Here is a 25,757-nt window from a genome sequence, read left to right on the forward strand (position 1 = left end):
TCTGATGGCCACAGCAGAGCCAGAGCTAAGACTGAGTACCAGGGAGCCCAGCCGAGGGCCCTTTATGCCGCACTGCAGGGAATCAGGAGGGTGGAGGAACAGGACCAGGGACGGGCAGGGGCCATGCCTGCCTCCTCCCACACAGCCTGGTCCCTGGGAGATGGCCTGAATGTCCTGACTCCCTGGCACAGCCTTCCGGCCTGTGTAAGGTGTGAGCTGTGTCCACATGGTCCTGTGTGCGTGAGCCTGCATGACCCTGTGTGCATCTGCTCCCAAGCAAGTCTGTTTGTCTGTGCTTGTACACAGATGTGCACACGACTGCCTGTGGGCCACGTTGGCTTTGCCCCCTCTCTACCCCGCGCCGGTGTGGTGCCTGCCAAATGGTAGATTCTGCAGATATCCGTGTGGAGCTGAGAGGGATTTCTAGCCTTGATCTCTAGGCCAGGTGGTCACCGGCCCTTTTGCTTTCTCTGGACACCAGTGACAACCCCACCTCCTCCCCGGGACTTCCTCTCATGGATCCCAGACCCACTCACCAGTGTCATCGGAGACGCTGGGCCTCTGGCTGCCAGCAGGGGAGCGCAGAACGTCATCACTGTACATGAGGAAGCTCTCGTAGTCTTCCCCACACTGGGCGTCCACAATGGGGATGTCTGGGATGATGGGGACTGCAGGAGGGGGAGGGGTGAGCCAGGGCCGCAGCCCCAGCCCCCTGTCCTCCCCTATCCGTCCTGCCCCGCGCACTCACTGGACATGGGCCGCTTGGGCTGGGTGGCCAGGTTGATGATGGCCTCCCGCTCGGGGCCCCAGCCTGCCCCGTTGCGCGCCTTCACCGTGTAGCGGTATGGCTGGGACTCCCGAAGGTTCTCGATAAGCAGCATCCGCCTCTTGGGACTGTCCACCAACACCTTCTTCATGGGCCCGATGGGTCCTGGGGCAGGGAGAGCGCCTCAGGTGGGTCATTCTAGGTTCCTGCCTGGCCCCACCCCACCTCTGATGTAGGAGGGCTCAGAGGAGACTTCCTCTGTGATAGTGGTCATGCGTGGACTAGGCGTTATAAACCCCAAATGCGCCAAAGGTGTGATTTAGTTGTTGAGGTTGTGTGTGGTCTGCTTGGCTGGTAAAGAGCAATGAGCCTGATGTCTAGAAGAATCTCTCTGTCCTCTGCCCTGTTGGGCCACCCCAGGAGTGTGGAGCCTGACCCATGTTAAGGTCCAGAGGTCATATGAGGTGGTGAGCTGCCCGTCCCTGGGACTGACCAAGGAGGAGTGAGGGCACAAGGAGGAGGTCCCTGCACCAGGTGGACGTGGAACCAATTTCCCTCACTTTCTCATGTTGGCAATTGGCGGGGTTGCCCACTCTTCCCTCCCTTCCAGGACTGCGAGGAAATAGTGCTGCCAAGTTAAATGTTACATGAGCTGTACCAAAAAAACTGTTTATCTGAAATTCAGGGCTTCCTCTATTTGCTAAATCTGGCAACTCTCCTCTGGCCCTAAGAGAACCGTGTGAAAATGAGCCACCCTGGTTCCGCGTATGGGAAGGCACCCCTGAACTTGTGACCACTGCACATCTATTTCACGCCTCCTGTCCCCACCTGGACCGCGAGCTTCCGGGCTTCGTCTTGGGATGTGACCAGCCCAAACCTGACCACAAACCTGATGATGCCTCAGCAACCAGACCTGCAGGGCACGACCACCTACCGGGATGAAGCCACCTCCCTCCTGCTTTTTGCCCCCTCCCCTTCCTGCCGTCCCGGGACAGGAGGGGTCCAGGTCCTTACGGTTGTCCTCGTTAACCAAGCCGTAGCAGACCTCGTAGGCCGTGATCTCGCCATTGGTCTCAGCCGGCTCAGCCCAGCTCAGCTGGGTCACGGTGGAGGAGACGACATTGAAGGCCAGACGCCCTGGCTCACTGGGTACTGGCGGGGAGGGGGGCAGTACAGGAGGAAAGCTGTCAGCGGCAACAGAGGAAGGGCAGGGTTCTGCGAGGTGCTGGGGGGGTTACAGAGCGGGGCAGGCTGGCCTCAGGTAGCTCGGGGACAGACGGAGGTGGTGAGGCCTCACCTTCCTGGTGGGTGCGGCAGGACACCAAGGAGCTATAGGGGCCCTCGCCCTGTGCCCCGTAGGCGCACACCTTCATCTCGTAGTCACAATATGGGTACAGGTTGGTGAGCTCCACCGAGGGCACCTTGCTGTCAAGCAGGTGGGCTTCGGACTCAGAGTCACCCTGGATCCAGTACTTGACCTGCCCCCAGGGAGGAACGGGTCAGTGGGGAGCAGCAAGGGCCAGAGCCACCCCTCCATCCACGGACCTCCTGCTCTTGTTGTCCCCTTTGCACGGATGAGACATCGAGGGGTTGGTGACCTGCCAGGTTCACGCAGCAGGGCTGGGGCAGAACTGGGGTGTCTCCTGGGTGGGCAGAGGGGGCACATTCCAGGAAGGAGGGCAAACATCTGAAAACTTGGGGATGGGTCTTTCCTGTTCCCCAGGCAGATGGGGGTTCCCCGGTCCCCTTGTGTTTGGCTCACTGGGGTGAAGCCTGCCCTCTCCGCCCCCTCGGGGCCCTCTGGCCTCAGGTGGCCCACATCCCCAGTGGGTACCAGGCCTCCCCATCCACCTCCCTCATTGCCTCCTACCTTACCCTGTACCCTGTTGGCTTGCCAGGAGGGGGCAGCCAGTTGAAAAGGATCTTCCGGGACCCCGCAGCCTTGGCATTGGGGTTCTGTGGGGCACCCAGGTCACCATGAGGAGGGAATGATGACAGTGTCTGGCTTGTGAAGTTCCGGTCCAGTTCGTCTGTAGGGAGCCAAGCCCGAGGGAGCAGCCAGCTCAGCCATCCCCCTCTTTGCCTGAGGCAAGAATCCACCCTCACCACCAGGGGGCTCCCCCCAACCCTTCCGCACAAGCACTCAGCTGACAGCTGCCCACCCAGGCCTCTGGGGGGCTGGTGCCCCCACTGGTGCCACAGAGGGCATCCTGCCCTCCTGATGGAGGAGCCAGGAGGGTCTCTGGAGGAATGAGAAGGAGGAGGGAGTTCGTCTGGCCTTTCTCCCTTGGCAGCCAAGGGAATATTCCATATAACAGCATTTGTTCCTACACACACCCCCTTCTCCCCTCTACCCTGAGAATCCTCCCTCCTCTCCTATCTTCTGGGAAAACCTTCTCTGGGGTGGGCTTACAGACACCACCATCCTGGAGGCTAAGGACCCATAAGAACTGTTTCACTCTCCGGGAAACACCTGCATTCTAGTTGGAACTGAGGCCGAAGTCAAAGGGCTAAGGCCTAGCAGTGGGGATCTTGGCCTGCCAGCAGGCTGGCTAGCCATGACGCCACTCCACCCTCTCTGGTTGACAGCAGGATTGCTGGATTAAATGCAGGACACCTAATTAAGCCAGAGTTTAAGATTAATAACAAATAGGATAAGTATAGCCCAACTGTTGCATGGGACGTACTTATACAAAATCTGTTCCTTGATTATCTGAAATCCAAATTTCACTGGGCGTCCTGCATTTTTACTTGTCAACACTGGCAGCCTCCATGGAGAGGCTCCCAGCCCTCCCTGTGCACCCCCTTGGCTCCACGCACCTGGGTCCCCAATGATGACAGTGGCTGAGTGGGGCTGGCCCAGGCGGGCCCCGAACTTGGGGTTGGTGAGCTGAATGTGGAAGCGGCGGGTCTGGCGGCCCCGCAGGAGGGAGTCCATCTCCTGTAGCTCCAGGAGCTTCACGTGCAGCTCCTTCCAGGTCTCCCCAGGTTGGAACAGCAGCTCACCCTCTGCGGGGATGTAGTCCTGGGCGGGGTGGGACAGGGTCAGGGTCCGACCAGGCCTGGAGAATGAATCCCAGCAAGCACGCCACCCCAACCTCGTGTATGCGGCAGAGACCACCCCATGCAGACCATCCCACATGGACAGGAAACGGTCGATGTTTCTACAGCAAGTCCCGTACATCAGGCACTTTACAAATATCCGCTCATTGGACCCTCACAGCGCTGTGAGTGGAGCTAGGACTGTCCCCAATTTACAGATGAGGAACCGAGGCACACAGAGGGGAGAAACTTGCTGAAGTTCACACAGGTAATTGTGGTAGAGCTGAGATCTGAACCAAGGCCCAGAGATGGGGCTGTAGTGGATATGAGAGCCCCACATGGGCAGGCCCCACCCAGGGAGGGAGGAACTGCCCCCCACACTGTGGCTCTGAAGGCTGGGATCCCACCAGGCCCCAGGCCCTGCCTCCTGGGTAGCGTGCCTCCATCAGCTCCAGCTTTCTTCTTTCTTTTCTCTTTTTCAAAGATCTTATTTATTAGAGAGAGAGAGCACGAGCATGAACAGGGGGAGGGTCAGAGGGAGAGGAAGAAGCAGACACCCCACTGAGCAGGGAGCCCGCCACGGGGCTCGATCCCGGAACCCCTGGGATCGTGACCTGAGCCAAACGCAGATGCTTAACAGACTGAGCTACCCAGGCACCCCTCCAGCTTTCTTCTTTCAATGCGTCAGAACTCTCCTGAGCATCTGGGATGCGGGCATCTGTGTGTACAGACGTGGTATGGGGTCCATCAGCAGCAACCGAGGGGGGATCCTGCGCACCTGCGACCACTAGGTGGCGCTGCAAACCAACGTTTCAAGTCCAGGCCCAGCAGGGGGCAAATTCAAGCGCTACAAACCCAGAACCAGAGGCTGCAAATCTAAGCAGGAGTGACCTGCTAGACGACTGACCTGGGAGAACACTTCCAAACGTCAAAGTCAAAACAAAGTGGGAGAATTGTACTAGATTAAAGGAGACTTCAGACACATAACAAAATGCAATGCCAGATCCCTGATAGGTTCCTAGATTGGGGGGGAAAAGCTATCAAGGACATTGTGGGGACATGTGAACAAGGGGAGATCTGAATATGGACCAATTATTAGGTAATATACTACAATGTGAGTTTCCTAAAGTTGGTAATGATGTAGCTGCGTAGAACGGCCTTGTTCTCAGCAGGGGCCGGCAGAAGCTGTCGGGTCCAGGTGATACCGACACCTTACTTTGAATAGTTGGACAAACGAAACAAAAAGGAACACAGTTCTCTCTCCGTGTCTCTCTACAGTTACAGATAAGATATACACATCCACACGTGTATGTGTCTCTAGGTACGTGCATCTATCCCTATCTCTGCAGAGAAGGAGAGAGAGAAAACAAATATATATTGGCGACTCTATGTAAAGGGTAAATGGGTGCTAATTTTATTAGTCTTTTCATTTCTCTGTAGGTTTGAAGTTTGTCAAAATAAAAAGTTGGGAAATAATGTTTTTAAAAACACGTACATACCAAAATATCCTTATAAAAGCACACAGGATCACCAGAATCTCTTAAGTAATATGGTGTATTCAGTGAAATTTATGGACCTACAAATTCTCTTTTGGAACTCTTACTGGGAGCACTGGAGCAGTAATGAGAACTGTTCCATCGAATAAAAGGAAGTGAAGAGCGTGTGGCCAGCCTGGGGGAGCCCGCTGAGCGCACGCTCCCCTGCATTTGCCTAACAGGCCTGTGGGCCCAGTGAGACTACATTCTATTACCCTCTGAGTGAATTGCTGATTTGAATATTTTTAGTTCGTAAATGTTGATAATAAATTCAGAAAAACAAACAAACCTGTAAGCCAAGCCAAGCACAGGCAACACCTGGGTTTGGTTCTTCCCAGAGACGGGGGCCCAGCGATGCCGGGGATGTGGGCCCACGTGCTCGGCACTCCCTGCCTACAAACGCTGCTCCCGCGGCTTGGCCCCTGGAGGGCCTGCCAGGCAAACCGTGACAGCCCTTGGGGAGTCTCTCCAGGGCCATGGGGCGTCTGATCCCACCTCAAGAAGCCCAAAGCCCCAGGGACACCTGGGTGGCTCCGTCGGTTAAGCATCTGACTCTTGATTTCGGCTCAGGTCATGATCTCAGGGTCCTGGGATCCAGCCCCGCATCCGGCTCCATGCTCAGTATGGAGTCGGCTTGTCCCTCTCCCTCTGCCCGTCCCCACTGCTCGTTCTCTCTCTTTCTCTCTCATAAATAAATAAATAAATAAATAAATAAATAAATAAATAAATAAAATCTTTTTAAAAAGCAGCAGCAGCCCAAAGCCCAAGACTGGGGCAGATGGAGAGTCCCCTTCACTAGGAAGGGTTTGGCTGCCGGATAGATACTGGCTTGTTGGAAGGGAGGCATGAATGACCTGGACGTGTCTCTGGCAGCGATGGGGCCTCAGCTCGGGCACCACTGGCACTTTTGGTGAGCGAGACACCCCTGCTGCCGAGTGGCAGGCGCAGATAGACGTGTTCTTGGGAGATTAGCCGGGGCACAACCAGCAGCCAGGGACTCCGGCAGCTGCCATGTCCTGCTCTCGCTGGGCCCCTGGGAAATGCCTTTGACCCCATGGCGGAGCCTTACCCGGTTGCCCTGGGCAGTGTTATCCTGTGTGCGGTAGGAGACCTGGGACTTGCCATTGTCCAGGATGCGCCGGACGACAGGGATGCGGGCCACTTGCTCCCCACCGCTGACCATGTACTCGGGCTTCTCAAAAGACACTATCCCGCTGGCTGCAAGGACCCAGGGGCCAGTCAGGGCGTCCTGGCCTCGGCCCCTTCTCAACACCCACCCTCCCTCTGACCCAGCCCCGCCTCGACTCCAGGAGTCTGTCTGTCATTCCTCGCTCCACCACCCTCTGGGGAGATCAGGGGAGAAAGGGAATGGAAAATTCTTCCAGAAAAGATTGAGGGGGCTGAAACAGTCCCGCTGATATCCCGGACGTGTCAGGGCAGAGAAAGGAGGCCAGGCAGGGGCACAGCCAGAGATGAGGCCCCGAGACTGAGGGCCGGGGCAGAGCAGGACAAAGTCCTGTGTTTGCTGGAACAGGTGGGCAGGAGGGCTCAGGGGGCCAGAGCAGCCCCTCTGGATTCAGGAAGGACGGTCATCAACAACCTGGGGTCCCGGGGGAGCAGGTAGGGAAGGCAACGAAGGTGTCAGTGGTACAGTGCTTCCCCTCTGGGTAGGCCTGGGTAAAATGAACTCCCACTGCCCTTCCCGCTCTCCTGTCCTGGCATCCTAGGGAGGTCCATTCAACCTCTGATGGTCAAAGGCCAGAAGGGAGGACAGAACAAGGGGGCATTGGGAGCAACTTCAGGAGGACCCAGACCCGCGAGGGGTGTAACAGAAGCTCCCACGTGGGTGCTCGCTACCAGGCACCGTGCACCGACATACAGCCACATCCCTCTCTTGAGAGCCAGATGCCCATTTTACAGATGGAGAAACCAAGGCTCACAGGGGTTAAGTGACTTGCCTCGGCCATATGGCCAGGCCCCATTTCCACTCAGATATCAGGAGGAACAAGGGTTCCCAGAGCCCCCTCTCTGCCCCCTCTTGGCTCCCTCCGCCCCGACCTACCTTGCTCCTTGATGATGGTGATGTTCACCAGGCGGCGGCCGAGGGTGGCGGTGCCCATGGGTACGTCGATGGCTTCCACCAGCAGCTGCTTCTCGTCGTCGTCCTCGGGCCGGATGAAGAGGGGTACCCGCACGTCTACTAGCTCCACGCCCTCCTGGAACTCCACCATGCCCCGGGCATCTGGGTGGGCGTTGGGGGCCAGTCAGGTAGGGGTCAGGGGGCCACACTGGGTTGGGAGGCACTGGGAGTGGTGCGGGGAGCCTGGCCGCCTACCCTGGTCTGCAGTGAGGGTGTAGTAGCCTGGGGCCACCTTGAGCTCGTGGAAGGAGCCCTGTTCCACATGCTTCTCTGTCAGCTTCAGCAAGGCCTGCTTGGCTGAGCGGGGCGCCAACAGCACCGTGTCCACGATGGTGTGGTCCTGCCTGCGTGGGGGCGGGGGTCAGGTGGGGATGTGTCAGGCTGGCCACGATGCTGGCACTTGGCCCCCATCTCCCACCCTCCTGCCTGTCCTCTTCCCAGCAGGGGACAAGATGCCCAGCAGCAAAAGTGCAGGGTCTTCAGAACTGGCCAGCCCTGGAGGCCCCTGCCGGCCTTGCCACCTCACCCTGAGCCTCAGTCAAGCCACTGTGCCTCCTTGAGCCTCAGGGTCCTCATCTATGACATGGGGCCCCCTTTGGCCCTCCCAGCCACACCCCTTCAGGTGAGATCCCAGGAGTAGATGCAGGACAGAAAAGATGCTACGGGTATGGGCGCTGGAGTCAGACAGGTTGGGTTCAAATCCTGCCTCCATTTCTCAGTAACTAGGTCATCTGGGGCAAGATACTTGACCTGGGGCTGCGCCACCCGTGTGCCTTCAACTCACTTTTTCCCGGCGTTGGGCTGCTGCCTGTGGGGACCGAGAGGGGACTGTGAGCCACACAGTGTCTGGGGTAGAGGCACGCCCTGCTTGGGGGGTGTCCCCTAGACTGGGCAGTATGGGCAGCTCCCCCCACCAGCCCCGGGCACCCAGGACCCACCGGAACTTCGTCTGCTGGAGCTTGTGTGCATCTGTGATCTGTCTGTACACCTCATTCAGCTGCCAGGCAAGGGAAGGCGTGAGGCTGGTGCCCTGGGTAAGCTCTCTACCCAGAGCCATCCGGGCCCAATGGACATGGTTGGCTGGGGACATGCACAGGGGCCTGCACATTGCCTTGTCCCCTTCCGGAAACTTTCACAGGATGACCCCTGGCCTGGCACATGTCCAAGGAAGCCCCTCTTCCCTACTTGGAAAAATCCGGGTTCCACAGCAGCTCTCCCCTTGCTCGCCCTCCGCCGGGATCACACCCATGCCCAGAGATCAGCTTCTTTGGCCCTTACGTTCTCCTCCACCTCCTGGCGCAGCTGGTTACACTCTCGCGTGTCAGGCTTCAGCAGGTTCTCGGTGCATAGGCGGGCGAGGCGCAGGGACAGCCCGTAGGGCACTAGGGACAGGCAGGGGTGGGGGTCATCAGCTCCCCACACAGCAGGCGCCCTGGAAGCCCCCTCCAGCAGCCATGCTAGGCTGGTGGGGGGTGGGGGCAACTGGCTGGCCGAGACCCTGAGGCCTGGAGCACCATCAGGAAGGGTAGAAGGTGGCCAAGCCCGTGCTTGCACCCAAGCCCAGAGAAAACAGGAATGCTGTGACTCGAAGGCCCGAACAGTGGTGAACGTGCCCCCAGCCCCAGGGACACTGCCAAGAGCCACCAGGCCAAGCCCCGCCCTCACCCAGCTCCGTGGGGTTGGTGCTGGAGGTGTGGGTGGCAAAGCCAGGCCGCTGCACGTTGTTGGTGATCTTCCACCGGACCATGTCCCGTCCCTTGAGGTTCCCGCTGCGCAGCATGGGTGTGTCCAGGTGGTCCGAGGCCATCAGGTTCTCCCGTAGCATGTAGTGGTCTTCCTTGAAGCCCACCATGTGACCTGCGTGACACGGTCCTCCACATGGGGCCTCCCCTAGACCCTCCCCACCACACCCCCTCCAGGTGGGACCCCCAGGCCTCCTGCCTCTGTTCCAGACTCAGCCCCTACTTCCCTTCCACCCTATCTGGGAGAACGGGTGGTCAGAGCCCTCACTGCCCCCGCAGATGCCGGGCCAATACCTCGGTTGCAGCAAGGGAGAAGAGCCAGGCAAGCCTAGGAGACAAGGGGGGTGGGGATGACAGCTAGGACAGCTGCCTCCGCCCACGGAAGCCCCTCCAGCTACCCCCCTCTCCATGCCAGTGGTCCAGAGGGGCAAAGTGGCTTCCCCAACACCAGGATATCAAGGAAGGTGAAGGGACCTCGGTGTGGAGCACACAGGGTGAATACAGAGGGTGATGGGGGCAGAGGATTCCCAAAGTCTGTGCCATGGGATCCTGGTCCTGCCAGATGATCTGTAAAGTAAAGGATCTATGATCGAACCCATTTGAGAAGCACTGAATTCATTCTCCACGCCCCTCTTAGAGTCTGACGATGAATACAACTAGATCAAAGGCTCTGAGAAGTCCCGCAGAGAAGAAGCCTCTTTCTCAAATGTATTTGATCATCGACGTCTTTTTCTCTGTAACACACACTAATATCCCACAATACCGGGGCTACTACACGGTGTCTCCTCTGTTCCTACAATTCAGTGTTCCGTGCTGGGCCATCCTTCATGCTTTCTTCCCTCTTATCTCTTCTCCCCAGTGAAACTATCAGCCCCTGGTGGGCCAGGCCCTTTCTTCCCTGTTGGCTCCCATGGCCCTTTGCATGTGCCTGACCTGAGGACAAGTAGTCTCAGGTCACTTATGGTTGGGAGAGGTTAAGAGCTGGGGCGGGGAGGCCATTAGAGCTGGGTAGAAGACGTGGGTTCACCTGGCCTCTGCCACCTATGAGGACCTTGGTAGGGGTGGGGCCCTAGGGTGGTGGGGACTCTGGGGTAAGTGGGGACACTGGTGGGAAGTGGGAACCTGGTGGGGGTAGGGGTCTGTAGTGGGGGATGGGGACCCTGGCGGGGGGCTGGGAACCTGGTGGGGGATGGGGACCTGGTGGGGGAAGGGGTCCCTAGGGGTGATGGGGCCCCTGATGGGGGATGGGGACCCTGGGGTAAGTGGGAACCCTGGCAGGGGGTGGGGCCCCTGGCGGCGATGGGGGTCCCTGGCGGGGGGGGCGGGGCCCGAGGGAGCCCCCACCTTGCAGCAGGCACAGTACTTCCAGCAGAGCAGCAGCAGCAGGGCCAGGAGCAGCAGGAGGAAGATGAGCAGAGGGATGAGCCACCAGAAGGACCTGGGTGGGCAGTCTGCGGAGGAAGGGGAGGAAGAAAAGGAGGGAGGCGATGCCCACTCCCCGCGGGGGCTGCCAGCCCGCCCGCCGGCCCTGTCCGCCAGCTCACCCTTCTTCCTGTGCACCAGGACAGTGCTGTTGGGCCCGGGGGCGCCGTCGCCCTCCACCGTGTAGCTGTACGTGCAGTCATCCTCTTCATCCCGGAAGGAGCAGTGCTCCACCACGTCCTCTGCTGCGCCCACAGATGGTCAGCAGGGTCCCCCAGGCCCGGGCAGGTGCTCCCTACTCTGGGGCCCACCGTGCCCACTGCAGGGCAGGACGCACCTCCCTGGGGGAGAACGCAGGTCCCCGGGCACAGGGCCAGGCTGAGGTGGGGCGCTGCCCTGTCCCCGCCCAGGAGCATCAAAGGCTGCAAATCTGTGCCCCCCTCCTTCCCATTTTGGGTGTCACTCAGGAACTTGGCTTCTCGAACATTTATCTGACCTAGAGGCGAGGAGGCTGTGTGCCCCCATGGCCCAATTATGTGCCGCTACTGTGTTCGTATCCCTGCCCGGTTATCTGCCCCCTGCCCAACCCAGGTTCCCCCTCCCCAGACTCTTTGGTCCCTACTCAGCTGTGTTCCTGCCCGGGTCTGTGGGTCCTGTCTGCGTTCTGTGACCTCTCCCCGGTCTGGAATCCCTTCCCTCTCTCTCGTCTGCATGACCTCAAGCTGGATTGTGAGCCCTCTGCCCAGATGAGTGACACCCCCTACCCAACAGATGCCCTCTGCCTGGGTTCTTAGCAGCCCCGTCCTCATCACTGCTTCACACCTTTCTTAAGCTCGTCCACCATCTTGACCTTGAAGCTGCACTCCTCGCACGTGCGGCCCTTCTTCTCACCGGTGCCCCAGGCTTGGCACTGCACACAGGAGCGCAGGTCCTCACACAGGCCCAGGCGGATCTGGGTGGGAGAGGAGGGGAGACGGTGAGTGTGCTGGGTGGCCACCAGGCCCGCTCCCCTAACCTCCCTCACACCCCTGGCCAGCTCCTATGTCACCGGGCTCAGCGCCTCCTGTCCACCCTGCCCTGTGCCTAAGGTTCCCACATCCACACCCCAGTGATCTTGGCCTCACCGCTGAGTAGTTGATCTCACAGATGGTGTCCGTGTAGAGCGACTGCTGGTTGCAGTGGCAGCGGCCGCACTCGCAGTAGCCACGCCCATTACAGATGCCCTAGAGCAAGAGGAGGCCCCAGTGAGGCACTGGTACCCCCATCCCTGCCTGAGAGGGTGGGTGGTTCTGGCTGGGGTCCGTTCTGCCACCCTGCACCGCCCTCCTCGTGCCTGGCCTACCCCACTGCTGTCGATGCAAGTGGCATTGCTGAGAGGACAGTCGCAGCTCAAGCCTGTCCAGCCAGGCTCACACACGCACTGGCCCATGGAACAGCGTCCCCGGTCTGCAGAGAGGGGGAGGGATAGGAGAGGAGAGCCACATTCACTTCTGCAGTCCAGGCTGCCCATCTGCCAGGCAGGGCCTGTGGTTGCTCAGCCCGAGCTGGGATTTCTCCAGCCAAGGGCAGATCCATCTCTTCCTCACTTTCTTGGACTCTCCTTCCTTCCATCTCTCTGATTCCACTCTGCCTTCTACTTTCCACTCTGCAGCCAGAGTCATTATCCCAGAACACAAATCCAATCACGTGTCTTTCTGGTTTAAGAACCTCTAATGAGTTCTGGCCAATGCAATAAGGTAAGAAAAAGAAATAAAACGTGTAAGTATTATAAAGCAAGAAATAAAACTTCTGTTATTTTAGGGGCGCTGGGTGGCTCAGTCATTAAGTGTCTGCCTTCAGCTCAGGGCATGATCCCAGGGTCCTGGGATTGAGCCCCACATCAGGTTCCTCCACTGGGAGCCTGCTTCTTCCTCTCCCACTCCCCCTGCTTGTGTTCCCTCTTTTGGTGGCTGTCTCTCTGTCAAATAAATAAATAAAATCTTTAAAAAAAAACAAAAAAAAAACCCCAAAAAACAAAAAAACCCAAACCAAAACAAAAAACTTCCGTTATTTTAAATATTAGGAACATGGGGGTCCTGGCTGGGTCAGTCAGTGGAGCGTGTGACTCTTGATCTCAGGGTTGTAAGTTCTAGCCCCGTGTCGGGTATAAAGATGACTTAAAAATACAATCTTAGGGGCGCCTGGGTGGCACAGCGGTTAAGCGTCTGCCTTCGGCTCAGGGCGTGATCCTGGCGTTATGGGATCGAGCCCCACATCAGGCTCCTCTGCTGGGAGCCTGCTTCTTCCTCTCCCACTCCCCCTGCTTGTGTTCCCTCTCTCGCTGGCTGTCTCTATCCCTGTCGAATAAATAAATAAATAAAATATTTAAAAAAATAAAAATAAAATCTTAAAAAAATATATTAGGAATATGTCACAAAATATCAAATAAAATCTGCAGATATATTGTGAGATTTCATAAGTGATTTTACCAAAGTGGCTAGATGCAAGGTTAACATTCGAATAGCTCGAAACTAAAATCAAAACCTCCAATGACTCCGTTTGCCAAAGGATCGAGTCTACTATCCTTAGATCAGAATAAGGGTTGATTCACTGCAGCCTGCAAGCCAAGTCCAACTCACTACCTATTTTTGCTAAAGTTTTATTGGAATACAGCCTCATGTACTTGTGTACGTAGCGTCTATCGCTGCTTTCTGCTACAGTGGCAGAGCTGAGTAGTTGTGACAGAGACCACGACTCAGAGAGCCAAAAATATTTACTTTCTGCCCCCCCTTTTTAAGATTTTATTTATTTATTCAACAGAGATAGAGACAGCCAGTGAGAGAGGGAACACAAGCAGGGGGAGTGGGAGAGAAGAAGCAGGCTCCTAGCGGAGGAGCCTGATGCGGGGCTCGATGGCATAACGCCGGGATCGCGCCCTGAGCCGAAGGCAGACGATTAACCGCTGTGCCACCCAGGCGCCCCTACTTTCTGCCCCTTTAAGAAAAAGTTCGGACTAGACTACAACTGGAACCCAAACGCCTGCATTCTGGTCCTGCCTCCTTCTCCCGCAGCCTCCACCTCCCCTCCTCTCTCACAGCTCTGCCTGTGCCCAGTGCCTGCCTTCCTCCAGGTGTACTGGGCTCTCCTTTCATTTCTCTGAGCATGCTCTGGCATGGAGGATAGAAGAGGAGACAGACAGACAAAAGCAAGAAGAGAGGAGAGGTAGGAAAGTAGGGGCTTGACCTCCAGTGATAAGTAGACAGTTGGGGCTAAAATCAGTATTCGATGACTGGATTTTCAGTGATTCTCCTCCATTCAACCCCTCAATTCTTCCTGTGGCTCCTGGGTGGGTTCTGTGACCCCTGCCCTGCTTGGGAGCCCTGGCCACAGAGCATTAAGCCCGTGGGGCTGTGGTGGACGCGTAACTCCAGGCCCTGCCTGCTGCAAATGTGCCATCTTCTGAGAGAGGAAAGACCGTCGTGCCCCATACCAGCAACCACTGAGGATTCAGCTGGAAGGGACCCACCCTCATGAGACGGGAGAGTGGACAGTGAGGGTGGGCGGAGACTACAGGACCTCAGGGGGTGTGGTCTGAAGCATGGGCAGGGGCCTAGGGCATCAAGTCTGTAGGGGGGGAGGTCCAAGTTGGGGTGGACTTGGGGGAGGCACTTGGGGAGCCCGGAGGAGGGCTAGGTCCGAACTTGGGGATTCTGACTCCTGGCCTGGCCCTCCCCCCGGGGTCAGGATACCCAGGTCGCCCTTGGTGTCCCGAGCCCCCCAGCACTGGCCGCCGGGGCTGCTGAGCTCACCATTACAGAGGACCCCGGAGGCACGGGGACACTGGAAGTTGTCATACTCGCAGAATGGACCCTCGTAGCGGCCTTCTCCATAGCACACGCAGTGGCCGCACTGGCACTCGCCACGCCCGGAGCATGGCTTGTCCTCGTCCTCCCGCAGGCAGGGCTTTATGTCACTCAGTGAGCCCGTGGAGCAGCTACAGGTCTTGCCGCTCCTGGGGAAGGAGCCCGTCACTTCCCCACAGCCTGGGAGCAAGGCTGGGGCTTTGACCATCCCATTGTACAGATGAGGAAGCTGAGGCTCTGAGAGCGCCTCAGAGGGTGCCAGTCACACAGGCAGCAGTGCCTGAGCTGAGACTCAAGCGTCAGTCCCAAGACCCTCCCAGCGTCCCTTCCTCAAGTCACCACGGACTTGTTCAGCATCTTGAAGCTTTAAAAGTCCTCACTACCCTCACGATGAGCTCATTTCTGATTCGGCCACACGTGCGCATGGCTCAGAATACTGAACACAAAGGGATGGAGTGAAGAGTAAGTGTCCCTCTCGCGTCCCCACAGCCAGTCCCCACACCCTGCTGGCCACCGCTGTTCTGATTCTTGCACGTTTTCTCAGAGATATTCTTGATGTCTGTGTATTTCGACGTGCTTTGAGCTGGATCCACCCCACAACGGGGCATGCCCCTTCCCAAGCCTTTCTGGGACCCGCCCCCCCCGCCCTCAGGCGGGCATACCGTGGTGCACCCCACATCAAAGCCTTACAGCGACCAGGGCATCCCGGCCGCCAGCTCGGCTCCACACACTCACCAGCCCTCACTGCACACGCAGTGTCCACACACGAAGTCTCCGTGGTAGTTGCAGCGGGCGGAAAGCTCCTCTTTTTGCTGGAACAAGATCAACGGCGGGGTGTAACAGGGCCCTGGACACTTCTGCTGCCTCTGCCTCTCAGGGCACCCCGCAAGGCAGACATGGCCCCCGGAGGCTCGGCTTCATTCCACGGGGCCCCGTGGCCGTTGGGCAGCCCTTCCCCCCCGCCTGGCGGGGCCGCATCGTACCAGCTCGCACGGACACACGTCGCAGATGATGCCTGCGTCCATCCAGAGGCCGTCTGAGAAGGAGGGCTTCAGGTGGATGTTGCCCTTCTGGTCCTCCTCTCCCAGCTGGCACACGTGAGTCCCATCCACAGCCTCCACAGCCCGCAGGTGCACCTGGTACGTGCCCTGCGAGGACCCCACCGTCAGCCAAACGGACATTGATAAGCGGCACCTTTGGCCCATGCGCTCCTCCGAGCAACTCTCCGGGCTCTGTGCTGATTAAGCGCCACTCCGCAGATAAGGACAAGCTGAGGAAGGTGCCAGAGTCATGCGAGTGGCTACCCATGGGGCTTCGACCCAGGCCTTCTGACTCCGAAGGCCACGCTCTTTTTTATTATTATTATTTTAAAAAATTTTTTATTAAGTAATTTCTATGCCCAGTGTGAGGCTCAAACTCATGACCCCAAGATCAAGAGTTAGCCAGGAGCCCATAAAGCCCACACTCTTGACCCCTGCTCAGGCAGACCCCCTTTGCAGTGCCCATCCTCCCCTTCCCAAAACCCCACAGAGACGTACCACTTCCCCCCGCTGGATGTGAAAGGACCCAGTATTCGTCTTTTGGAACTCTTCGGAGGTGACCTCTGTCCGCAGGCCTCGGGGGCTTTCCAGGGCCCGGATGTCCAGGTTGGAACGAATGCGCTGAAGGAGGGCACGCAATCAATGGTCTGGGAGGGGAAGCCCGGGCTCACCCACTCTCGCCTGGCCTGGCTGAGCTCCACCCGACTCTGCATGGAGGACTGAGGTGGAGTGGGGGGTCAAGGTGGCAGAGCCCTCAGGAACTTGGGGCCAGGCTAAGGTAGGTATCTCAGGGTCCCCAGGGAACAGAGGAGGCCCTTCCTCACTGGCCTATCCTATTTCTCAACCTCTACTTGGGCCATCCTTTGCCCATTCTGCCCCCTCTCCAGCCCTGCCCCAGAAGGACTCAGACGGGGGCCCGCGCTGGCCCTCACGTTGAAGGCTTCCTGCAGCAACTCGACAATGTTGGAGGAGTCCTCTTGCAGCACCCCCAGCGAGGAGACGGGGAAGTAGGTGTGCAGCTTCTGCGGGAGAGAGCGCAGGGGCTAAGCCTTCGACCAGTATCACCTCATTGAATCTGGACAATAGATTTGGGGTTATCCTCCCTTTGCTGATGGGGAAGCCAAGGCCTGGTGAATTCTGGAGCCTGCCCTCCTCACCCCTACCTTCTTGGGAGTGGGGTTGGGGGATGGGTACGAGCTCCCCTTCCCATCAGGGTCCACCCTTGGGGGAGCCAAACGCTTTGGGAAGGAAAGAAGGGAGAGGAGGAGGCAGAAGGGAGGGAGGGAAGGGGGGAGGGAGGGAGGATGTCTGAGAAGTCCTGTGGGTGCGCTCCCCCCCCCCTCCCGCCGCCAAGCTCTTGCCCAGGGAGGTCGAAGCCCCGCACCTCATAGTAGCTGTAGGAGTAGTTGGTGACGGCGAAGATGGGGATGATGTTGTGTTTGCCAAGCAGGCGCACCAGGGTGGGCACGGACGGATAGTCCTGCATCTTGTACTTGGTGTAGGTGCCCGAGGAGTCCAGGTGGCATGCCTCGTCATTGCGGCTCATGATGCCGGCCAGCACGTTGGCACCGTCCGCCTCGTAGTGGAAAGCGGACTCGGTGGAGAACACCAGCAGGTGGGTGCTGTCGGGGCGCCAGCCAATGTTCCTCTGGGAAGGACAAGGAGGGGAGGCCCATCGAGCAGGCCGCCTACCGAGGACACGCGTCACAGTGTCGTGTATGACTGGGAAAGCAGGTCCCAACACGAGCTCAGCTAAGCCACAGGATTCACCGCACGTGCCCATCACGGATGATGCACGTGACAGCACGTGAGCCGTGGCAGCGGGCAGCAAAAAGCGGCAATGAGGATGGGGGAAGGATGTAGGCGGGTCTGCGCACACAGTGGTCACCATGCAAGACCCGAGCCGGCTTCATCCGACTGGCCCCCAGGCTTCGTGATTACTCTGCGGGAATATTTTAACTGCACGGGAAAATGTACACATGCGATGTTGAATGAAAAGCCCAGTGAGGGGCGCCTGGGTGGCTTAGTCGGTTGAACATCTGCATTTGGCTCGGGTCATAGCCCCGGGGTCCTGGGATCGAGCCCCCATCGGGCTCCCTGCTCAGCGGGGAGCCTACTTCTCCCTCTCCCTCTGCAGCTCCCCCTGCTTGTGCTCTCTTTCTCCCAAATAAAATAAATATTTTTTAAGAAAAGAAAAGGCTGGTTAAAGTAGATAGAGCTGGGGGCGCCTGGGTGGCGCAGTCGTTGAGCATCTGCCTTCAGCTCAGGGCGTGATCCCAGGGTTCTGGGATCGAGCCCCACATCGGGCTCCCTGCTCCCCTGGGAGCCTGCTTCTTCCTCTCCCTCTCCCCCTGCTTGTGCTCCCTCTCTCACTGGCTGTCTCTCTCTCTGTCAAATAAATAAATAAAATCTTAAAAAAAATAGATACAGCTGTGCATGGCAGTTAGAAAAATATATGGGTGATTTGGAAAACTATGCATTACAAGCAAAAATGCTCATGATAGTGTTAATTGAAGAAAAAAGCAAGTTTCAGAATTATAAGTACACCGATTCCAGCTATATAAAGTAAGGAAAAGGGAACAGAGTATGCTGGTGGGAAATCAAGTGGCTGGCTGGTTGTGGTGAAATTTTGGGCAATTTCTGTTGTTTTCCAAATTGTTTAAACGATGGGTATATTATTTTCAAAATGAAAAATTGCTGTGCACGTAAAAACTACCCTCTTCTGCTGCCCAGTGCAGTTGGAGACTGTGGGTCCTGGAAGACTGGCATTAGCAGGGAGACTGGTGGTAGGCTGGCTTCAGGGCACGGAAGATTCCAGAACCCCAGGACTCACGTCTGCTTCACTGGCCAGTATAAAAGCAGACTGACTGCTCAGGCTGGGGGACCTTGGATCCCAGCACATCTCAACCTGGCTTGTAACTGAGGGTCCCCTGGAGGGTCTGAGCTTGTCTTTGGGCATGGGGTCGCGGCCTGGCACCAGAGCAGGCCAGTGGGCAGCCCATGCCCTTGCAGAGAAGCACAGCCCTGGTCTGGGTGGGCCAGGCTCTCCCTGGCACTCACCGTGCACACGGCCACCTGCAGGATGGCATCGAAGCCTCCTTCAGGAGCGTCCAGGTTGCCTGAGATCCACTCCCCTAGCAGTTTATTCCGAAACTCTTCCAAGTTTTCCGTCAGGCTGATGACATTCTTGAAGGAGAAGGGGGGGTCGCTGTTGGGCCAGGGCTCCTTCAGCCTGGGCAGAGGTGGAGGGGGAGAGAAACAGAGTCATGGGAGAAGACCCCCATGCCCCTGTGCCCACTCTCTCTGAAAGTGCCCCACTGGCCTGCTTCGACCAGAACACTTGTAAGTGCCCTGGTAGAGACGAGGTGGGCCCCGTGGCTGGGACCCCCGCCCATGCGGTCACTCACTTCTCAGGCCTCATGTCTGTCTGAGGGACGCTGACTTTGTCCACAAACTTGCCAAATCCAATAGTGTAGTCATCGGTGAGCTCACTCAGGACCTGGGCTGGGTGTCCACAGGAAAAAGAGGGGGCAGTTGAGCCCCAACACCCCCGCATCAGCCCAGGGGGCCAGGGGCTGGCTCGAGAAGGAGGAGGAATAGCCTCCTGTCAATCTCTTGCGTGTGAACATCAGTTCATGCTCACAGTAATCCCTGTCCCTGTTCACAGATGAGGGACTCGGGACTCGGGGGGCCCTGTCATGCACGGAGCAAGCTGGAGGGGGGCAGCCAGGGGACTGGAGCATCTGGCCGCAGAGCCGGGGCAGAACTTCAGCCTCATGGCCACGGGTGTGCTCCTTGTCGGGGTTGGAGGACTCTGTGGCCCACCCAGCCTGGGCCTTTTCTGAAGTCCTGAGTGGTTAGTGGGGTCTGGCTGGGACCCCCGCCTCAGAATGGGAGGGGAGGGAGTTCTTGGGGGGCTCAGATATCCTATCCTTCCTTGGGGCGGGGGTGCAGCCATCCTGAGCCCTGGCCTCCTGAGCAGGGGCCCAGCCAGCCGGATGAGGCCACCCTGTCTGTTCCCTAGCCCGCCGTCCTCTACGCTGGCCCAGCCATACCCAGTCGCTCCCCCATCTGCTTGAGGTTGTCCAGATCGTCGGACATGGAGTTGGAGAAGTCCATGAGGATGTACAGGTCCATAGGGCTCTCCCTGGGCTCGAACACCTTCAGCTCGAAGTGCCGCTCCTCGCCCGGCCGCAGCCGGACCCGTAGGCCCTGGGGCCACACCTGGCTGCGTCTCAAGTTGGTGTTGATCTGGGTGTCCTGCGTCCAGGGGAGGGGGACAGCTGGCTGGAGGGTCGCTCCGGAGACCTAATGGGGAGCCTCTCAGCCCAGCCAGCGGACACAGAGGACCCCTGTAAACAGCCGGCCTGCAGCATGGGTGCGCCCACTTCCCTTGACCCCCACCCCGGGCACCTCTGTGATCTCGAAGCTGCTCTCCATGACCACCATGCTCTCCCACCGGCAGCCCGCAGCCAGCAGCTCTGCCTGAGTGTTGCAGCGCCGCTCCTTGAACATCTGGCCAAAGGAGATGGGGTCAGGGGGGCGGTGCCCATCCCCTGGCTGTCCCAGCCCTGGCTCTCCTGACCCTTGCCTGTTCCACACCCGCCCGGCCCGAGGCTGGGCGGAGGGTGTGGTAGGTGTGGACCTGGCCAGAGCCCCGGGGTGGGGCACAGTGGGGTGGGGCACCCGGGCTGGGGAACGGGCCAGAGCTCAGGAAGGCAGGCAGGCAGGTGACAGCGGCTCACCTCGTCCGTGCAGTAGGCGCACTCCCTGTCCACGCGGATGCACTCCGTGCAGCTCTTCACCTGGGCCCTCTTGCAGCGGTTTGCTGGAGAGCAGAGACGAGCAGACCCAGTGAGACGAACCTCCCCAGGAGCCAAGCCCTTCCCCCCCCTCCGTGCATCCTCACTGGGGAGAGGCAGGGGTTCTCTCCCACTTGACGGAGGAGGAAATGGAGGCCAGCGGGTAGGTGGTCTGCCCTGCTGGCATAGCTGGGGCAGAGCCGGGTCTCACATCTGAACTTTCCACTCAAGTCCGGATGGTGTGGGCTGACACAGAGGGGCTGGCCCATCTGCTGGTGGGGACACCCTGGCCGTCCCTCCCCCACTCCTCCCGGGGACAGGGGACTGTGTCTGTCTTGTTTATTGCTGTTTTCTGGAACGCAGCCCAAGCCCAGAACATAGCAAATTGTTAGTAAATGAACGAAGGAAAACTCCAGAGTTTTCCCAAGGGTTACCGGGATTGTCTTTGGTTCTGTTCAGTTAAAATCACAGTGATGGGGGGCGCCTGGGTGGCTCAGTCGGCTAAGTGTCTGCCTTCGGCTCAGGTCATGATCCTGGAGTCCCGGGATTGACCTGGCTTCGGGCTCCCTGCTCAGTGGGGAGTCTGCTTGTCCCTCTGCCCCTCCCCCCTACTCCACCCGGGCTTGTGATGGAGCCTGCACACGCTCTCTCTCTCTCTCAAATAAATAAATATAATTAAAATCTTTAAATATCTTTTTTTAGAAAAGAAAGAAAATGTATAATAAAAAAAAATCACAGTGAGGACCTACTGTGTACACTCAGTGCACACAGTGGGTGGTCTCCTGGGCTCCGGGCAGTCAGTGTTACTGGGGTGGGGAAGCCCTGCCTTGCAGCATTGCCCATGTTTCTGCCATGGTCTATTCCAGGCTACCAACACAGCCTTCCCTGAAGGCAAAATTTCATCGGTCTCTCCTCCAAGTTCCCATAAAGAACACCCTAGAAGTGCCTCAGTTCACTGAGTGGGCAGCTTCTCTTGCCTCTAGAACAAGTCTTCCTCGGTGTTCTGGGCCACGTGCCTCGAAGCGGGCCGTGGTTGTTTGTTGACTGGCCAAGTGAGCGTCGGGGTAAGACACCCTGTGGACGGCCTCCGTGTGAGGGCAGTGCCTTGACAGGGGTGGCCCTGCCCAGAAGGGTGCTGCAGAGGCATGCCGGACTCACCCATCTCCCCGGGGAAGCTGACGCTCAGCAGGACTGCCAGCAGCAGCCTGGTCCACGGGCTGGGACACGGTCCTGCCATCCTCTTCCTCCTGGTTAACAGCAGTCACTGACGTAAGACATCCCGCAGCCCGGGTCCCAGCCGGTCAGAGCTCCAGCGCTGCCCAGCGGTGGAAACTGAGGCTCAGACAGCTTCAGCGGTGTTCCAAGGCTCCTCTTGCCGTCTCTGGAGTGACTGGCGGCCCTGCAGGCCTGGGCCCTGCCCTGGGAGGCCCCACCCTCGCATGGCTATGGGCTGTGGGCCCTGAGCTCTTGCTCATGCAGGGTCTCCTGTGCTGATCTCGTGGAGGGCGGGGCCAGCTTTACTCTGCCTTTGCCTTTCAGGTCCCAGTGGGCCTGGGTCAGGTCTCACCCAACAGGGGGCCACCCCTCAAGGGCCTGGCTCTACCCTCCCATCCCCTCTCTGTCTGGCCTAATTGCCCTTTGATGAAGGCGGTGTGGCCAGGGGGAGAGGGGGAGAGGGGGCCCTCCCAAGATCTGGGGCTTGCAGAGGGGAGGAGGGGCTGGTTGCACCCAGCTAGGCTCTGAAGTGACTGCCTGGCCCAGCCCTGCCCTACCCTGCCTGCTCCAGAGTTGAGTTTTCGGGGTCCCTGAGCAGATCATCCTTTCAGAAGTTAGCCTGGAGCTATATTACAAGCCTCTCCTGCCCTCTCTCTCTCTCTCTCTCTTACACACACACACACACACACACACACACACACACACACACACTGTACCAGCCTCCCCAGGAAGACGGCCTGTCTTCGGCTCACTACTACCCCATCTCCGCTCATCAGTGACCTTCGGGGCAGCCACTGGCACCCCAGAGGCCTTTTAAAAGACGGGTGGCCTGCTGCCTTGGGAAGAGAAGGAGCTGGGCAGAGCTACCAGGCCTGCAGAGCTGAGGGCAGACGTCAGGGCCCCAGCTTCTTTTTCCGGGACCAGTACCCCCGCATGCAAACCGGCCCTTTCTCCTGGGACCGCTTCTCAATCCCTGGCCTGGGTGGCAGGAGCGGGGGGCAGCAGCAGCCCAGGGTGTGCAGAGCTAAGGCCCTCCCCCCCCCCATTAAGTTTCCCTCTAAGGGTTGGGGAAGCCTATGGAGGGGGGCAGGAAGGCATTGCTTCCCTCCCTCCCAGGCCTGTGGCTCCCAGGAGGCCAGCAGCAGCCCCAACACATCCAGAGGCTGGGGAGGAGCTGCCATCTCAGAGGGGCCTGGGGTAAGGAAGCCCTAAACCAGCCAAGGGGGGTGGCCTTTCTGGGGGAAATGACTTTCCTGCAGCCTTGGGGTGTAGGCACCACACCCACACGCTACACAATACAGGCCGCAGACTTAGACCTCCCCGGGGCACCATTACACACGCAGGTACGGGCACTGGAGGGCCGGATCCGGCTCTTACTCACCCTCCCGTGCCCACGGGCTAGGCACAGAGCGGGCAGGCGCCCAGCACTTCGCCTACAGGATGACTATTTCATCTATAGGAACCCGGTGGGGGATGACTGCCTTACCCCCATTTCCCAGATAAGGAGATAGAGATGGGGCACAAGGCTGCAGGGCTTCCCCATCCCACAGCCAGCAGTGGGAGGGGGGCCTGGACCTGACCAGGGCAGTCCAGACCCAACCCCATTTAACCTCTTTGTTACCCTCAGAGGCCTTAAGATGGCAGTGAGGGGGCTAGTTATGCATTCAAGAGTGTTTTTGTTTGACTCAACTGTGTTTAAAAAGTTTTAAAAGTAACTGTCAACATTAAAAACAGTAAGATGTCACAGAAAAGTTAAGACTATGGGCTTACTGGAGGTTGTGGCCACAGGCTGGGCCAGGTACTCAGGACATACACTCTCTCCCAGCACCAGGCTCCCTCCCATCCCACAGGACCCCTGCCCAGCACATCTACCCCTGCCCACCGCAGCCCCCCTCCAGCTTTCCCATCCCCTGAACCCTCCTCAGCTCTATCACTGCTCTATCACCGGAGGAAATCAGGGCCCAGGAGACAGGCACCCCTTCCCCGCTGTCCCCCAGCTCTCTCTCCTGTCCCCCGCTGTCCCCTAGCTCTCTGTCTTCTCCCAGTCCCCAGAATGGAGACAGACCCTCAGCCTTCACTTCCAGCTCTGTCAGATCCTGGGGCTCAGGGTGTGGCAAGGCCTTGCTGGGGTGGGAAGGAGCCCAGCCCTGTTCTCAGAAGTCCCTGCGCCACAGCCAGAGGGCCACCAGGGGCTGAGTGGGAAAAGGGGGCGAGCACTGGAGGAGTTTGCCGTGGTGGGCATAGCCCCCAGGGCTGCTGAATGAGGTCAGGAGAGCTTCCTGGAGGAAGGGTGTCCTGAGCCGACTTTGGGAGGAGGGCAGGCGTGTACTTGGCCAAAAGAAGAGTCAGGGACTCCCCAGACCTCAGCAGGCATGTGCTGGGCCAAGAGGGGAGTCAGGGACTCCCCAGGCCCCAGGTGGACTGTGGCCCTGCACACAGCAGGCCGGGCCTCGCCAAACATGGAGAGCCTTTGCCTGTAGGTGGCTGCTCCCCCCACCTTCTTTGCAAACCCCAGTGGGCCCGGCCCAGCAGGCCTGCCAGCCACTGCCTAGCCTCTGCCCGCTTTTCTCGCACACCCACCCACCCCTCAGGCCTCTCTGCTGCCCCCCTCTAGCCCCGAGGTCTCAGGGCCAAGAGCCTTCTCCAGCTCCACTGCCCCTCTGCCCCCAGCTGCTCCCTGGGCACACCCTGGCAGCCCAGGCATCTGCCCTGGGCAGGATGGGGCCAAAGCCTGTCAGCCTTTAGGAAGGGAAGAGCTGAGGAAACAAAAGCCACCCGGCCCTCACAAAAGGGTCCCCTGATTTGCTGGCCAGGCTGGGTGGGCACTCACTTTCCCTTCCTCTCCTCCAAGGTCCCAGAATGGACGCGCAGCTCAGGCGGTCCGGGGCACTGGAGGGGAGGGCGAGGTGCAGCCCGGCGACCCCCGACTGCCCCGCCCCCCCCTGCCCCGCGCCCAAGCCCCCGGCGCCTGCGGCGGTCGGAGGCCGGACCTACCTTGGCGCCGACTCGCGCCCTCCCCGCGCTGGGCTCCGCTCGGCTGCTCCGGCTGCAGCGCGCGGGCGAGCCGGGACTGTCGGGAGGGCGGGTGGCAGGGAGGGCGGGCGGCGGCCCGGGGAGGGGACCGCTTTATGGGGCGGGCGGCAGGTGGGAAGGAGGCGCTGGTGAGTCAGGCCGGCCGCATTCCTGCGCGCGGCGCGCACCTGTCGGGGCAGGAGCCGGGGCGCCGCCGCCGCCGGGCCCGCCCCCCGGAAAAGGCTGCGGCTCCCTCGGCGCCCGGCCCCTGCGCCCGGCCCGACGACGGCGGCGGCGGGGGCGGGGAAGGAGCCTCCCCCTCTCTCCAGTCCAGCCTCCCCACCCCTCCAGGCTGCAGACTCCGGTGCCCGGCTGCCTTGGGCCACCGGTGGCCTCTTAGACCCCGGCCCGCCGCCCTCCCACCTCTGTACGCTCGGCGGTGCGCAGCCCTGCTGCCCCGACGGCAATCGACCGTGCGCATGGCTTCCGTCCTGGGCCCGCGCGCCGAGCCCGATTTGTCATTCACCGGGTCCTGGGTCCGCTCAGCCGCCCCCTCCCCCGCCTCCACGTGTGTCCAGAGGGAGATCCCAGTAAGGACTGCTTCCCTGAGCGTCCTCAGGCAAGGTACTTAAAGCTCCTTAAAATGTGAGTAATACCCATCAAGTGGCCGGCAGCGACCTGACCTGGAGCAGGCACTCAGATTGTGAGAGTTGCTCTTGACAAGCCGGTTCGCAAACCTGACCCCTGTGGTCCTCTGCGCGCCGTCTTTCAAGTGCCACACGTGTTCAAGCTAGAGCCTCTCAAGTTGCTCCATGACCCCAACCTGGTCTACTTCTCTCGCCCCACCTGCCAAGAGTGTCAGACACCACCCCATGGCTAGCAGCCCCCATGCTCAAACCATGCAGCTTCCAGCCACCGCGCTTTTGCTGGAGGCTGGGCCCTCTGCTCAGCGTGTCTCCATCCCCCACCCCCCTGCCCCCAGCCAGCCTGGTTTATCGTTCTTTCGCTTGAAGGCATCGTGCTGATGGCACATGCTCCAGACAACCTCCTTGGTCTCCCTGCACCCTTGGTTGGATTATGTATCCCTGTAGCCATCACCACCCCCACCCCCACCCCCACCAGGGCATGGTTTTTTCTGTCATTTGCCACATTGGTTTGAAATGATCTGTTTAGGGGTTTCTCTTCCCCACTAGACTGTG

At 59.2% G+C, this 25,757-nt stretch overlaps 1 protein-coding gene across 9 annotated transcripts in view; it reads right to left on the reverse strand.

Moving 5' to 3' along the window:
• The window catches only part of ITGB4 (integrin subunit beta 4), a 29,346-nt gene extending 4,583 nt beyond the window's left edge, over window positions 1-24,763 (reverse strand). For 2 of the 9 annotated variants that reach the window (XM_087854112.1, XM_087854110.1), the window contains exons 1-32: window positions 24,541-24,761; window positions 21,490-21,578; window positions 20,275-20,357; window positions 19,943-20,044; window positions 19,585-19,789; window positions 18,937-19,033; window positions 18,590-18,761; window positions 16,914-17,177; window positions 16,462-16,551; window positions 16,028-16,150; window positions 15,473-15,637; window positions 15,225-15,301; window positions 14,436-14,638; window positions 11,990-12,093; window positions 11,772-11,870; window positions 11,470-11,599; window positions 10,770-10,889; window positions 10,570-10,676; window positions 9,520-9,553; window positions 9,149-9,340; window positions 8,762-8,865; window positions 8,422-8,480; window positions 8,268-8,291; window positions 7,679-7,827; window positions 7,406-7,585; window positions 6,413-6,561; window positions 3,587-3,791; window positions 2,642-2,796; window positions 2,064-2,244; window positions 1,781-1,918; window positions 749-931; window positions 537-668 (exon numbers count right to left, since the gene is read on the reverse strand). In XM_087854112.1, coding sequence (XP_087710238.1) covers window positions 537-668; window positions 749-931; window positions 1,781-1,918; window positions 2,064-2,244; window positions 2,642-2,796; window positions 3,587-3,791; window positions 6,413-6,561; window positions 7,406-7,585; window positions 7,679-7,827; window positions 8,268-8,291; window positions 8,422-8,480; window positions 8,762-8,865; window positions 9,149-9,340; window positions 9,520-9,553; window positions 10,570-10,676; window positions 10,770-10,889; window positions 11,470-11,599; window positions 11,772-11,870; window positions 11,990-12,093; window positions 14,436-14,638; window positions 15,225-15,301; window positions 15,473-15,637; window positions 16,028-16,150; window positions 16,462-16,551; window positions 16,914-17,177; window positions 18,590-18,761; window positions 18,937-19,033; window positions 19,585-19,789; window positions 19,943-20,044; window positions 20,275-20,357; window positions 21,490-21,568 — 4,105 coding nt within the window. In that variant the 5' untranslated portion in view covers window positions 21,569-21,578; window positions 24,541-24,761. Of the gene's footprint in view, window positions 1-536; window positions 669-748; window positions 932-1,780; window positions 1,919-2,063; window positions 2,245-2,641; window positions 2,797-3,586; window positions 3,792-6,412; window positions 6,562-7,405; window positions 7,586-7,678; window positions 7,828-8,267; window positions 8,292-8,421; window positions 8,481-8,761; window positions 8,866-9,148; window positions 9,341-9,519; window positions 9,554-10,569; window positions 10,677-10,769; window positions 10,893-11,469; window positions 11,600-11,771; window positions 11,871-11,989; window positions 12,094-14,435; window positions 14,639-15,224; window positions 15,302-15,472; window positions 15,638-16,027; window positions 16,151-16,461; window positions 16,552-16,913; window positions 17,178-18,589; window positions 18,762-18,936; window positions 19,034-19,584; window positions 19,790-19,942; window positions 20,045-20,274; window positions 20,358-21,489; window positions 21,751-24,540 lie in introns of all 9 variants that reach the window. The other 7 variants (XM_087854107.1, XM_087854108.1, XM_087854104.1 and 4 more) reach the window with 7 other exon arrangements.
• Between the last annotated feature and the right edge of the window lie 994 nt (window positions 24,764-25,757).

Source organism: Ursus americanus, chromosome 23, assembly GCF_024610735.1.
Source record: "Ursus americanus isolate L20-20 chromosome 23, mUrsAme1.1.p, whole genome shotgun sequence".
Taxonomy (NCBI): Eukaryota; Metazoa; Chordata; class Mammalia; order Carnivora; family Ursidae; genus Ursus; species Ursus americanus.